This window comes from Perca flavescens, chromosome 10, assembly GCF_004354835.1.
Source record: "Perca flavescens isolate YP-PL-M2 chromosome 10, PFLA_1.0, whole genome shotgun sequence".
Lineage (NCBI taxonomy): Eukaryota > Metazoa > Chordata > Actinopteri > Perciformes > Percidae > Perca > Perca flavescens.
Genome location: NC_041340.1, coordinates 33,816,323 through 33,831,407, shown reverse-complemented (window position 1 = coordinate 33,831,407; position 15,085 = coordinate 33,816,323). Strand labels below are relative to the sequence as shown.

General features: G+C 42.6%; 1 protein-coding gene across 1 annotated transcript in view; it reads right to left on the bottom strand.

The window, feature by feature from the left end:
• Nucleotides 1–15,085, bottom strand: part of aff2 (AF4/FMR2 family, member 2) — a 153,665-nt gene that overhangs the window by 80,214 nt on the left and 58,366 nt on the right. Inside the window, exon 7 of the mRNA XM_028588832.1 lies at nt 5,637–5,691. Within this exon, the coding sequence (XP_028444633.1) occupies nt 5,637–5,691 (55 nt within the window). The remainder of the gene's footprint in view (nt 1–5,636; nt 5,692–15,085) is intronic.

Genomic DNA, 15,085 nt, shown 5'->3' with positions numbered 1-15,085 from the left:
GAGACTGTGGCGTAGAGGTAAGCCCCACCAGATCTAACCGGTAGCGCTCCACCTCCCGCACCAGTTCCGGCTCCTTCCCCACAGAGAGGTGACGTTCCACGCCCCCAGAGCCAGCGTCTGCCGCCCGGGTCTGGTCCGTCCGAGGCCCCTGACCTTCACTGCCACCCATGTGGCATCGCACCCGACCCCAACGGTTCCTCCCACAGGTGGTGGGCCCATGGGCTGGAGATGGGAGCCACGTAGCTTGTTCGGGCTGTGCCCGCCGGGCTCCGTGGCAAACCCGCCACCAGGCGCTCGCCCGACGAGCCCGCCCGCCTGGGCCTGGCTCCAGACGGGGCCCCGGCTTCCTCCGGGCAGGGTCACTCCATCTCTACCTTGCTTCTTCATTGGGGTTTTTGAACCATTCTTTGTCTGGCCCCTCACCTGAGACCACTTTGCCTTGGGAGACCCTACCAGGAGCACAAAGCTCCAGACAACACAGCCCTCAGGTTCACAGAGACACACAAACCTCTCCACCACGATAAGGTGATGGTTCACGGAGAATTTTATTTCATTTATATTTTAATTATGGATCTTGTTTTTTTTGGTTTATACTGTACAGCACTTTGTAACTAGCGAGAGCTATACAAATAAAGTTATTATTATTAATAGATGTGGTTGGGTGCGTGCAGCACTTACCACCTCCGGTAACCAGTTTCCTGGGCAAACCCTGCATGCTATTATGTTTATTTCTGTAACCCATACATTAATCTTACAGCTACAGTACACAGCTAAAACTGATCTGCTGTGACAAGTTTGATGTATTATGTCTTATATTGTCAACAGCACACATACTGTACAACAGCTCAAAAAAATCTGTCGAAATACTTTGCAGCTAGGTGACTGGGCTGGGTATTTCCACCAGCTGATACTGTATTTTATTTAAAGACCGAGCTTTTAAGCTTGACTTTGCTCCGACCAAGGTGATCTGTCATCACCAGCTCGCAGAGAGAAAAGAGAGAAATGCAGAGAGATAGAGACAAAGGACAGTCCTGCAGCAGTAATTAGGTTTCTGTTTTTCTGTCAGTTTTCTAAAGTCATTAGGAACATCTTTCGCTTTCCTACTATCCCTCTTTTTCTGTCCTCTTTTCCCTCTCTCTTCCATCCCTCCGTTCTGTGCTCTTTCTTTCAATTTCCTCCTCTACTCCGTCTCTTTGCTCTGTGCCAAAAACATATTCATCATACTCCTCTGCTGCCCTCACAGTGCTGTGCTACAGCATACTAATGACAGTGTGTGTGTGTGTGTGTGTGTGTGTGTGTGTGTGTGTGTGTGTGTGTGTGCGTGTGTGTGCGTGCGTGCGTGCGTGCGTGTGCGTGCGTGCGTGCAGGGAGACTGTCGGCATGTGTTTGTGGTTATGTGTTTGTTGGCGTAAATGCTGGTGAATATAAGTCGACATGTGTACACTGTATGTGCTTGTATGTGTGTATTTGTGTATGTGCTTGTATGTGTGCATTTGTGTATTTGATTGTGTGTGTGTGTGTGTGTGTGTGTGTGTGTGTGTGTGTTGTGTTTTACTTCGGGCTATAAAAGCTTGATAATACACCATGCACTCATTTGCTATAAGCCTGTTAACAGCGTGCACAGAAAAATGCCACCGAATCTCAGCCTCTTTTTCTCTCTCTCGCGCCATTGCGCTCATTCTTTCTCTTTGTCTCTCGCTCCTTCCCTCTCTTTATCTTCGCTTCCCGTCTGCATTGTTATCAGTCCGTCTCGTCTGCCTCGGCTTTCTCTCTCCCTCCATGTCCCGCTAACTTATTCACGTTCCCCTTTTCTTTCTTTCTTTCTTTCGTCTCTGTTTATGTTGCTCACTCCCCGTGCCTGTCATCCAAAGAGAAAGAGATGGACGACAAGATAAATATACAGAGGGTGAATGTGTAACACTGACTCTCACTCCCCATCGTGGCACAAAGCGATGCCTGGTCAGGTGCCTTTGGCGTTTGTTATTGACGCAAAAAGTCTCCGTTAGCGTCATATTTAGACGCGCTTGGTCGGGACTCTTGGCGCCACTTCCTGACGCTCTGGGTCGGGACTCTTAGAGCTCCTGCACACTGCCTGCGTGGCGTGAGCGTGGCGTTTCTGTTGCCTGTCAAGTGCGTGGCGGCTGCGTGGCGTTTTCTATGTCTTTGCACACCAGAAACGTGTCTGAGCGGCGCTGCTGCGCTCAAGCAGTAGCATACTTCATGTTAAACATAAATATATACTGATTAGATTACAGCAAAGACAACGCATGCTGGCTCCATAGACTTTAAAATAGTGGACGTAGCATCTGTGGCGTCACCCATTGGTTTGTGAACTGCCGTTATGAAGCCAAGCCACGTCACATGTGCTTTTCCTACTATGACAAGTCAAAAGTCAAGTCAAGACAAGTAAAAAAAATAAATAAATACAAAATTCACATCAAATACTCTGTATTTTCTTCCTGCAACACATTAAAATATTTGGATGACTCATCTTGAACATGAGAGCGTATACATAAATGTATTCAATCAAATATAAATTGCTGCAACTAGCTAACCCCATCATCATCATAAAACCCCACTTGGCTGTTAGTGATATCACAGTAGGATGTCTGTGATTGGATCTCCAGGCCAGTTTAAATCTAGCTTAAAACTTTAAGTCCAACTTGACTCTTTGGCAGGTCTTAAACAACCCGAGAGTTTAGCCAAATTAGCTAAAATTTTATTCGAAGGTAAAATCAAAAATAAGCACACCTGAAATACGGCACACTTTTGCCGCATAAATTGCCGCATAAATTGCCGCATAAATTGCCGCATAAATTGCCGCATAAATTGCCGATTTCCGCGCAAAATATGCGGGGCATGCATGATTTCATAATCCCCCCATTTTCGTTGCAAAAAAGTCACATATATCTTAGTAGAAAGTTGAAAAATGTTCACACAAGAGAAGCCATTTTCCCCTGTTGCCATGGGAACGTTGTGAAGTGACGTAATTATGCCACGTGAACATCATCGCAAAGCAGGGTGTTGGGGGAATAACTTTTTTTTCTTTTTTTCATCAAACTGCAGTTTTTGAAAGTTCCCGTAGTTTTTGCAAGTTCCCGCAAATTCATCGCATAAAAGTGCATAAATATCCCGCATATTCTATCGCATTTTTTAAGAAAACGTGCCACATAATCAAGGATTTTTGCCCGCAACAATCACAAAAAAAAATTCTGGAAGGATTGACAAAGGGATGAAAGCACACTGAATTGCCATAGCTTGAGCTGTTTTCTTTAAACGAAGAGCGCCACCTAGTGGGATCAGACGACAAAGAAAATGGTCCACGCAGCTTCATTTGACCATCACTAAAGGTAGGTCAAAGTCGAAGCAGAAAGTTGGTCTGCAAACTGTGATGGATGTTCATAACAGACAGTTTGGGCGACAGTTTTATAGTTTGCCCTTATTTTTTCGTTTCGTTTACAACCTCTCCAATTATCCAACTGCTCGTGTTTATGGCCTCGGTTGTACTTATTTTTAGCGACGTCGCCACGTTCCCACATCCGAGCAGTTACAGCGGTTAGTACTTAGTACTTAGTACTTACTTACAAAGTCACACTGAAGCGGAAATAGAGCGTCTCATCTTTTGGAACGTGACGCATTTCTGAGTAAAACGGAATATGTGGGTACATACAGTACATGTATAGTACATAAGGGGATCAGATTTGATTGGACTGCTTTATTTGTGGCTCAGTGGACATAGCTGTAGAGGACCTCCACCTATTGTACACCTCTCTCACCCACGCCACAAGATCAGGAGGCAGAAGATGACGAAGAACTGAAATAAGTAGACCTCAATCCAAAACACGCCCCTCCTACTACAGCATGACATGGCTCTGCTAGGGACTACAACCCACTAGCTAACCATCAGGCGCAGTTTTAGAAGATGATACAAATCACATTTGATTGGATACATTTATGTATATGACCCCCCCGAGTTTAGGATGAGTCATCATAAGCGAGAGAGGGATTGGTAACACTTTACTTGAGGGTATCTACATCAGGGTGACATGACACTGTCATGAACACATGACACTGTCATGACACATGAACCCTAACCCTAACTCTAACCCTAACCATAACTTGTCATGACAAAAACCGAATGACACGTACTAAAGGAAGCGTGTTTATAATGCTTATGACACGTTCATGACCGTGTCATGTCACTCTTATGTAGATACCTTCAAGCAAAGTGTAACCGAGGGATTTAGATTTTCATTTTACCGTGGTTAAAGAAGGATAACCGCATTGTGATGCACTTCAGGCAGAAAAGTGAGAGGAAGACGGAACGACAGAATAAGAATTAATTGCATCATATTTCATCCTGTCTATTCATCCTTATACTAAGAGTAATCACATGTAGCCTTTATGATTAAGGAAGCCACTTGTTACAGTTCCCGAACGCACTCCAACTCTCTGTAATGAACAGATCAACTTTCAGCATAATCATAATAACTAAAACTACTATAAATGACCGGCCATCATTTATAATTACAATATCTACCATCATTGTAATTATACAATCAGAAGGACAGTTAAAAGGGGGATGAGAGGAGCCGCTATCTTTTCATTAACAGAAAATATCTCGTGGACTCTTTGATGAGCGCTGATATTAGTCTGTACCGTCAGGGAGGGGGCCCGCAGAACGACCCCCACTGGCTGCTTTGAACTCATCTCTGGCATCATTAGTGCATGATGAGAGTGATTAGGAGAGAGAGGGCCACCATGCCAATTTCCATACCGAAAAGCAAGACGAGCAGGCAACTGCATCACCCATATGCAAAGTGCCAAACCGGACTTCTTCAGCCATTGGACACTGAACTAAACGTGGGGAAACATCCCTTTTGGATAATAACAACAACATGCCTAATACCTATTTTTTTTTTTTTTTTTTTTTACAAATCGCACCCTGGTTATTACTATTCATTTTTACATTTTTACCTGTTAACCCATTAAGTGGCAGCAGAATTCTGGTGTTCTGCCCACTGTTTAGGTGAGGCTTGAACAGGAAACCCACATCTATCAGCTTATCAACAGCTTGGAGTGCTCTGGGGCTAACAAAAATGAAAAAATAATTTGTGTATCTGCCCCCGGATTCAGATCCACGCTAAATTAAATGGGTTCTGCCTTGGCACACGCTTCACCCTTCTACCAAGTTTTATGCAAATTGGGCGAGCAGTTAGTCCGCAATTCTGCCGACAAACAAGCCGAAAATAAAACATGACCTCCTTGGCGGAGGTAAAGAAGGTCTTCATTTAATGGATGATGCATGAATGATTGGAGGACACATGGAGAAGATGCAGCGAAGGATGATTTGCACAGATGAATGAACGGAGCGGTTACACTTTACTTGAAGGTATCTACGTAAGAGTGACATGACACTGTCATGAACGTGACATAAACATTATGAACAAGTTCTAAACGTTTATGACATAACGCTTCTTTTAGTAAGTGTCATTGGGTTTTTGTCATGACAAGTTATGGTTAGGGTTAGGGTGTCATGTGTCAAGACTGTGTCATGACAGTGTCATGTGTTCATGACAGTGTCATGTCACTCTTATGTAGATACCTTCGAGGAAAGTGTTAGCAACGGAGCTCACCTGCTGTTCGGCCTCTTCCTCGTCGCTGCTGATCTTCAGATCATCCTCCAACATTCTGCGCAGAGACAAAGGGACACGTGTTATTGCGGCTCTGACCCCCCCACCCCCCCAGACCCCCCCAGACCCCCCACGCTTGCTTGTATTATGTCAGATATGGCCAGTTGTGATCTGCAATTCCATTTGAAGAACCTTTCTAGCAAATGGATTAATTACACAGCAAAAGCAGCGCTGGTTCACGTTGGGGAATGAGGAAGTGGACGGTGGATGGAGCACTTCGCCGCTAAAATAAAAACCGACCAGATGTTTTTCTTTCAGAGCTCGGAGAGGAAAGACAGATTTGTTTTTTCACCTGGAAACTTTCTGTCTGACAACCGCTGACCTACAGCCAAGAATTCCGTGGCAACAAAGAGGACGTGCTCGGCTGAGAACAGTCCCCTCAGTCAGGATCCTAGACCCATGTTTCGGGTGGCTTCTAATCAGCGGTGGAATGTAACTAAGTACATTTACTCAAGTACTGTACTTAAGTACAAACTTGAGGTACTTGTACTTTCCTTGAGGCTTTTCTTCTCATGCCACTTTCTGCTTCTACTCCGCTACATTTAAGAGAGAAATGTAGCACTTTTTACTCTTTACATTCATCTGACAGCTTTAGTTACTTTACACATTAAGATATCTGCACACAAAACACACGCAGGTTATAAAATCTGATGTTTTATTATAAATTAAACTACTCAACATTATAACGGCCTACAAGTCCAGCTGAAATGATCAGATGATCATGAAATGTGAGGATATTTACGCAATGAGCACTTTACTTTTAAGGACTTTTTCCTGATGATACTTGCATACTTTTACATAAGTAACATTGTCAATGCAGGACTTATACTTGTGCATTTTTACAGTGTGGTATTAGTTCTTTTACTTACGTAAGTAAAGGATCTGAATACTTCTCCCTCATGCATTCTAATAAGAGAAAGGACCCGCTTACTGCACCGTTTCCTTTATTAGTCTCGTTTGTTTTATTCTCCCCATGTTAGAAATGAAACTCCAACAATACAGATGCATGCAGGCCATGAAAAAGATATACTGTACAAGACACAGTCGATAACATGACCCCCCCAGGAGCATCACCTGCTCCTTACCACACAAATTATTCAGTATTTATGTGCTGTGCATTGGCGAGCTCCCGTGTTTTATTGCTTAATATAAACCTTCCACACAAACAACTGTTATTTTAAGCTGCCACTGCTATTGTTATGACAGGAGAATCCCCTAAAGGGATTTTTACTGCCTCACGAACCACTCTTGTCAGTGCATGCATCGCTAAAAAAAAAAAAAAAAAAACACCCCAGTGTTGTGTGGTGTTTTCAGACGGGACCGTACGACCGAGTCGTGAATAACTGAAGCACAATAAGAAAAGGCTCCGCAGATAAGGGGCACGGTGCAGCACGCGGCGACGATAGATATGTTTGAATGAATGCATAATGGATTTTTGTTTTATATCATGAGAAGGGACAGATGGAGAGAGAGAGGGGGGAGGTAGTGAGAGAGATGGAGAGGATAATGACGGAGAGGAGAAGGAGACATGTGACAGAGGGGGATAGAGAGAGGGGGACTGAGAGAGAGATAGGAGGGGAAGCATGGAGGGGAAAGGAATATTATAAAATGCAAGAAAAGAGTGCAGGCATCTATGAGGACAGACGCAGTCAGATATATAAATGAGTTACGGACTAAAGCATCCATGGCACACAGAGCTTAGAAAGCGCCGCATCACATTTCTACACGCCTCCTAATTGCCTTGATGAAATGGAGTCTTTATTTGCTAAAGTGAAGCGGTGGAAGAGCTCTGTGACTTGCGGAAGTTTGTCTGAGAGGATGTTAATATTTTCCGAAGCTAAATCAAAGCCACGCTCGGCTAATGACTGATTGCTCGACGCGCCAGCCGTAGAGAATCTCAGATGCAGATGTACTCAGACTGCAAACCTAAAAACGCACACGTAGATCTCCCTCACAGTCGACTGGCTTCAACTCTCAAGTTTCTCCCAAGTCATGTCCACATTCATTTATTCAGACCAGCTCCCCAGCAGCCTTTATTCTGTCCCTTTGCGCTTTCTTTCCAGCTGAAGGTCTACGTTCTCCTCTCATTTATTCCATTTTGGTGCTAAGCTGTCATTGCTGCACTGACTTCTGCGACATCAACTGTTAATGATGCTTGAGTTGTCTTTTCAATGTTCATTACTGCTCATGCATGTGACCAAAATGTCAAATTCACAACTTTCTGTCTAAGGCAGTGTGGTTCCCAACCTGGGGGGGTCGGGACCCTAACGAAGGGCGCAAGACAAAGCTAGAGGTCAAGAGATGATTAAAAGAATAGCAAAGCAGAAAGAAAGGATTTCTGCTGCACCAAATTTACCTTGTCTTTACTTCCGCTTGTACGTTTGTTGTCGATCATTTAATCCAATAAAACAAGGGTGAAGAAAAAAAATCCCTTTTTGATTGAACTAGCCGTGTGCAGAAGACTTTCTAATCAAAGTCGGCGGGAGGCCATGTACAGAGGCGGTCCGGGTGGATGGACGGGTCCAACTAACACAGGACTTTCACCCAGGGAACAGCTGTTTGTGTCCCATTCGAAACAAAAATTCAACGTTGACTCATTTACTTAACTTACGTCCATCATTTTAATTATGTAACAAACTAGGGTCACTTCTTTTTTTCTTGTATCTTGGACCCTATTCCCCCATGCATTGGTGTCTAAGTGACTGATGTGGCAAAATTTTGTTGAGTATTGAGCAAGAAGGTTGTAACCGTCAGCTGCGGACCGGGCTGCAATGTCACCCTATAGGGCATATGTACATTGTCCATGTCGTCCACTAAAAGTGCTGATTTTTCGCCGCTGACGGGCTCAGATTGTTATTCTACGTGTCTGACACCATTATGGAAAGGAGCCCTACAGAAATAGCCTTTTTTTAATGAGTAAAATCCTCTTTGTTTAACCAGAAACAGCTCAGAAATCTCTATCGTCAAACCCACCAGAATCCATTTAAATACAATACTTTAAGCATGAATAGAGCCAGAATATTCCCACATGTAAATGGGTGAATTAAGGGTTTATTTTCACCAAAACAGAGTGGTGATTGTTGGAACAGTGGAAAGACAAACCTAGATGGCTTTTGATAGTTTCATTTTGTTTCTATCGATTTCGAAATAAGTTTATTTTACGATAATAAAATTAATGTTTATTTAAATTAACTCTGGTGGGTTTGGCGATAGCGATTCTGGGGATGTTTCATGTTAAACAAAAAGGATCTTACTCTTTAACTAAACGGTTGACCTCTGAATGGACCCTTTCCATAATGTCAGACACTCAGAACAATAATCTGAGCATGTCAGTGGTAAAACAAGCACTCTAGTGTATGTAAATTAATGGTGCGCAATTGCCCAATAACTTAAATTGTAGCTTGTTTTGCCGCTGCCGAATGCAGCAATCTCACTTAATACTTAAAAGATTGTCGTTCCCATTGTTCACTAAGACAAAATCATTGGAAAATAGGGTCCAGGTTAAAAAAAAAAAAGGAAGTTACCCTTTAAAATACTTATCTTAACCCAAACCATAATCTTTTCTTGAACCTAACCAAGTAGTTTTTTTTCAATTCACGTGTCGGCAGTCGCTGGAAAATACGGTTCCCTTGAACGTAATTGAGAATGCAATACTTACTAACAATAAGGGCATTGACACTCCAACTTGTACTGTACTGTTAAATTATAGTAGCATCACAATAACACTGGCTGCGTATTGTCCTCGTCTGACCAGTCACGTGTTGGTGACAAAGCATCAGAGTCGGTATTCTTTACACACTGAGCAAAAGGGAAAGCTGAACTCCTAGCCCTAGCAGTGACAGAGCCTTTGTCTCCTCGAGGATGCTACACTGTGCAGGGCACCATGTGTGACTGTGCACATTGTGACGTATCCAGCGCTGCTTTTGCGAGAGCTCGGCAAGAATCCGAGCGTTCTCCGGCTTTTTCTGTTGCTGCTGGCAGGTTAGACAACCCCACTGCAGACTGAGCAAACGCAAAAAGCTGGTTCGACTAGACAAGAGTCTCCTTCACTTTTTTTCCGCTCCGGTACATCCATGCACTTGTCTTAACGTCATGTGATTGGATCAGAGGAGCGTAATGAAACTCCCGGGGCGGGAAGGTACAGTACTCTCTCTGCTCTAGTGGAAGAAAAAAAGAAAAAATTGAAACTTGCTCTTGTCCCTAATGTGGCATTAAGGTGCAGAGCCTATTTGCGGTGATTACTGTTGGATGGGTTTTTCTGTAATGGTCGGACATGGTAAACAATTCAGCAAAGAATATAGCAATTAGCTTCAACAGCACAATTACTCGGGAATAAGACAAACTAGGCCTATTCATTATTCTGCATATTTTACGCTGTTGAGCATCACAGTGAAAACAGAGAATAGCCTAATGGCTGCAGTAAACTAGGCATTGTTTTTAACCAATAAGAATGATTTCACTCTAATAAAAAAAGCAGCATTTATGCTTAAATACAATGTGGATAGAAATTACACCTATGGGCAAACAATAGTAATCAACAGAAATAGGCTTATCGGCTTTGGAAGCAAAATGGTGTAATAAGCCACAGAAAGCACAACAGCTCCAGCAAACATCATCCTAATGGAGTTCAAATTAAGTATGTAACTACATACCCAAAGAGGAGGACATTAGAGTTTACATGCTGTCCTGCTGCTGAATTCCTGCTTTGACTTTTTCTTAACTTGCAGGATTTTTGCATCATCTCTTGGCTATCAAGTCGTTTTTTTCATTTTCAAAAGCTTCTTTTTGACGCCAAGCTTGCCACGTTTTCGCTCCGTTTTTAATTAGCTTTGATCAAATGTATAAAATATGCATTGCACTGAAAACTCTCATTTAACATGACAGTGGATAGAGTAAAAATCCTCTTCCCCACATGAAGAAAGAAATGAAACAAGGATAAGCAAAATATTTGGAAGAAAAAGCAAAAACTAATAGTTTTTGGCTTTAGGTCACACTTGTGTCCACAAGTGGATTTAGGTAATACTCTGATACCACAAAAAGATTTCTCCGGTTTGGTTTTAAATTGAGTCCCTTTCAAATGGATAATTGATTGGTCACTAAGCCCCACCAATCTTTGCTACTGTTGCAACACTGTCAAGCTTTCCATTCTTGCATGGCACAAATTTACTTTCTAGTAGTCTCGCATTGCCAGATCTTCCTCCATAGCGCTGCGGAGGAAGGTCTGTTGAGTCCACACAGCGTTCCGGGATGGGAGAAAAATGTGCTCTGGTTTATTGGCATATTTTTAAAACCAATCACAAGAGCCGGACGGAGCAATTTTGACGGACGGACGGAGCAATTTTGATCTGCAAAATAGCCTCTGGAAGGAACTTGTTTTGGTGGAACATGTGTACGTTCAAAAGTAGTTTTAGTCGTGCAACAGAAAACTCAGATTGGACAGATAGTCTAGCTAGCTGTCTGGATATACCCTGCAGAGATCTGAGGAGCAGTTAACCATAGTCCTCACAAATCCACCGGAGTTTAGAACGCCAACACAAAGAACGATCCGACCGAAAATGTGGGACATCGGCTGGAATTTCCGGCGACAGCTGAACAATCCCAGAAATGGAACGTCATCGATATAGAGTAATAACGTACGGTCATTTTTGAAACAATGGGTCCTTGATTTTAGACAAAGCAGGCTTCTTATTTCTAGTACGTGACGTATCTATCTAAAGTATTGTTCTGGCTGAAATGACAACCATTGCTATCAGATGTAGCTAGCTAGCTAATTAAGCTAATGTTAGCAGCATGAGTTGGTTGCAAACGGCGGTTGATGCATAGACTGTACAAGTGAAGCCAAAACATCTTGATCGCCCCCTGGTGGCTGGCTGCAGTATTGGTCACAAGCCCCGTGCCATCCATGTTAGCGGATGGGACATGGACCCGTACACGTCAAATAAGTGTTTCCAAAAGATGGTTTCTGTCCTTTTAGGTAGTATTCATCACGCTGATGTTTGTTCAAGTGTTACTTTTACAGTATATGCACTTAATGGCATATGTGATATTCTAAAAGACTAAGGGCTAGGCTAAAGCTATACGTTATATCCCAGGAGAAACGATTAGCATCCTTAGCAGTTTATGGGATGACGTGGAAATAAACAAGCAGCATAGTTCTTGTACTGCAGATTGGATCTGTAAGTATTTAGGTAGGATCAGACTAAAATATTTAATTCTAACATAACTGCTTAGCTCACATACTTTGATACTACATTTTCTAAAGAGTTGTTCTACAGTTAAAGGACTAAGCAATGTGTTTGGCTAGCGCAATGCTATCTCCTGTAATACGTTTGGCTGGGGTTGCTGGAATGAATACAATAAAAATCAGGACAGAGCTGCATGAAACAGAAACCTAGCTATTTGAGCACTAACAAACCCAAGCTGTATAAATCATGCTGACAACAAGGTTAAATAGCTGGGTTTCCCTACTGTACAGTCAGATCTGAAAAAGTCTCTTGTATGAGACACAAAACGTCTTGGAGCAACTTTAACCAAGTCTAGTTGCCCTTGAGTTTTCAAGATTTTTAATGTATTAGATAGTGACAGTTTTCATTTATTAAAAAGTGTAGATAGACCAGAAAGGGGGGAGAGAGAGAAAGAGGGGTTGACATGCAGCAAAGGGCCGCAGGTCAGATTAGAACCCCGGGGCCGCTGCAAAGGACTCTGCCTACATGGGGCGCACGCTCTACTGGGTGAGCTAGAGCTCCGACCCCCAGTTGTTCTTGATTTTAACCTTTCTTGGCTCACAGAATGTAGTTACTGTAACCAATGGTTAGCACTGTGGCCTAGTGTTAATTTCGTCGGACGAGACGAGACTAAATATGTTCGTCAACAACCTTTTTTTCCATGACTAAGACGAGACGATGACGAGACTGCGCCAATGTCCAAAAACACTGACTAAATTAACATGCATTATTGTTGACGAAAGAAGACGAGACTAAAATGTTTTGCATTAAATAAAAACTAAGATAAAATCTCTCTTCATTTTCGTCTACAATCGTCTCTACTTTTCCATCATGAGATAGAATATTCAGGTGTTACTAGGGTTGGGTACCGAGACCCGGGGCTAATCATAAACTGTATATTATTAACAGTCTATGGTGCTAATACGGCACCGACCGGTGCCCTTAACGGCCGTTATCTACCGGACCGAATAGCAACGCGGTTTTTGGTGCCACTTAAATGCCTGCGCTTCTCTCTGATGCTCCTAAACTGACGTTTAGGCAACCAAAACACCGGTGCACGGGACGCTAATTAACACTACACTCGACAGCAGGTAACGTTAGCCTAGCGTTAGCTAGCAGCTGGAGTAAACACGGTTAAAATGCTGACAGCTAAACGGTGTAGAAGTGCGTCTGTATTTCACTGGAGAGGATTCCAACCGACGTATGACAGCTGCCGTTGTCTGAAAAACAACACAGATGTTGCGTTCAGTTCAAGCTCGCCTCGCCAGCCTCGTGCTGCGTTCAATGTTATTGTAAAATACCCTTTTCCTATTCAGTGGTCGTTTTTGTCGTTTAACAGGAATTTACTGGTGAAATAAGGAAGAGGCTCGATATTTATATAATTTGTTATTTAAAAAAAGACTAAAATGTTTTGACTAAAACTTGACAAAGATATATTGAGTTCTCTTTTGACTAAAACTAGACTAAAATGACGAGACTTTTAGTCGACTAAAACTTGATTAACAAAAAAAGATATGTGAATGACTACATTCAACACTCCACGTCCATAAGCACTTTCAAATCTCACCTAAAAACTCATCTTTTCAGACAGGCTTACTCTCTTTAATTCTTTTATTAATAGTATTATCATGTTATTTTATTGCTTGTTTCTCTGATTGCTTGTTTAATGTATTGAGTGTTTTATTGCTGATTTTGTAAGGTGACCTTGAGTGTTTAGAAAGGCGCCTATAAATAAAATGCATTATTATTATTATTATTATTATTAAATATGCCAAAAACTAACAAGGACATTTGGCACAAGACTAAGACTAAATTAAAAATAGGTCACAAAATTAACACTACTGTGGCCTCACAGCAAGAATGTTCTGGGTTCGAATCCAAGTCGTTCCGGGCCTTTCTGTGTGGAGTTTGTTTGTTCTCCCCGTGTTTGCGTGGGTTTCCTCCAGGGGCTCCGGTTTCCCCCACCATCAAAAAACATGGACTAGGTGCTCCAGTCAGTGCCCTTGATCAAGGCTCTGGCTCAAATCTGGAGTTGGCCCCCGGGCGCTGTAAATGGCTGCCCACTGCTCCCCTTGACGGATGGGTTAAATGCAGAGAATGAATTTCGCTACATGTATGTGTATGTGACAATAAAGTACCTTTACCTTTAATAATACTCCTTGAACAGAGATCTTCAACAGAGGGTCCGTGACCCTTAGGGGGTGTCCTCAGTTAATGCACGGGGGGCCACCAAATTATTGTTTGATATTTATTTGAAAGTTGTTTCTTTTTCAAAAGCTTAAATGTCTAAAAATATACATTAACTTGAATCCGACATAATATTAGCAAAGATGAATTGGCCTAATCGTACAAAAGAAAAGATTTAATTTACACAACATTGATGATACCCTTACTAAGTAAGGTATGCCATTATGGAAGCCAGCCCAACACATTCTCACTGTCCCATCGGGTAAAATATGGACGCTTGGTCATGTGCCTTTGGCGTTTGTTAGTCACGCCAAAAGTCTCCTTTACTTTAAAGATGCAGTAGGTAAGTCTTATAAAAGTAACTTTCTGTCATATTTGCTGAAACTGACCCTATGATCCAGTAGTAGTACATGAATTATGTAATATAAAAAAAATCCAGCTCCTCTGGCACCACCTACAGCCTGTACTGCGATTGGCAAAATTCGACCGCTCCCGGTTGATTTTCTCCAATCAGGGCCACAGGGGGTGTCTGTCTGCCTGTCAATCACTGCACGTACACGCATATATAGCGTTCTCCCCTCCCCCTTCCCCCGCGCACGAGCTGCAGAAAAGTTTCCCAAAACTCGGGTGGTGAAGTGGCTTTTCAGAGGTGGCATGAGCTCCGGGATTTTTAAGATCTGAAGAACGATGCAGACGTAGCCACATTTCTTCTCGACAGGTAACATAATTACCACAAATGATTTATCTTTCACTTGGTTATTAGAAGTCAAAAGTCCACAAAGCTACGTTGGTGAGGATGATAGTAACGTTTGCACAGTGGTCGGTCAGATATGATGCTAAAATGGCTAACGCTAGCCTGCTAGTTAGCATCGTTTTACTGTTGGTGAGTAAAGTTAACATTGTGTTGGTGTTTAGTTATTGAAAATATTGTCTGCCCGCATGGCAGTTCTGTCAAACTCCGTTGTGTGGGAGGGGCTTAGG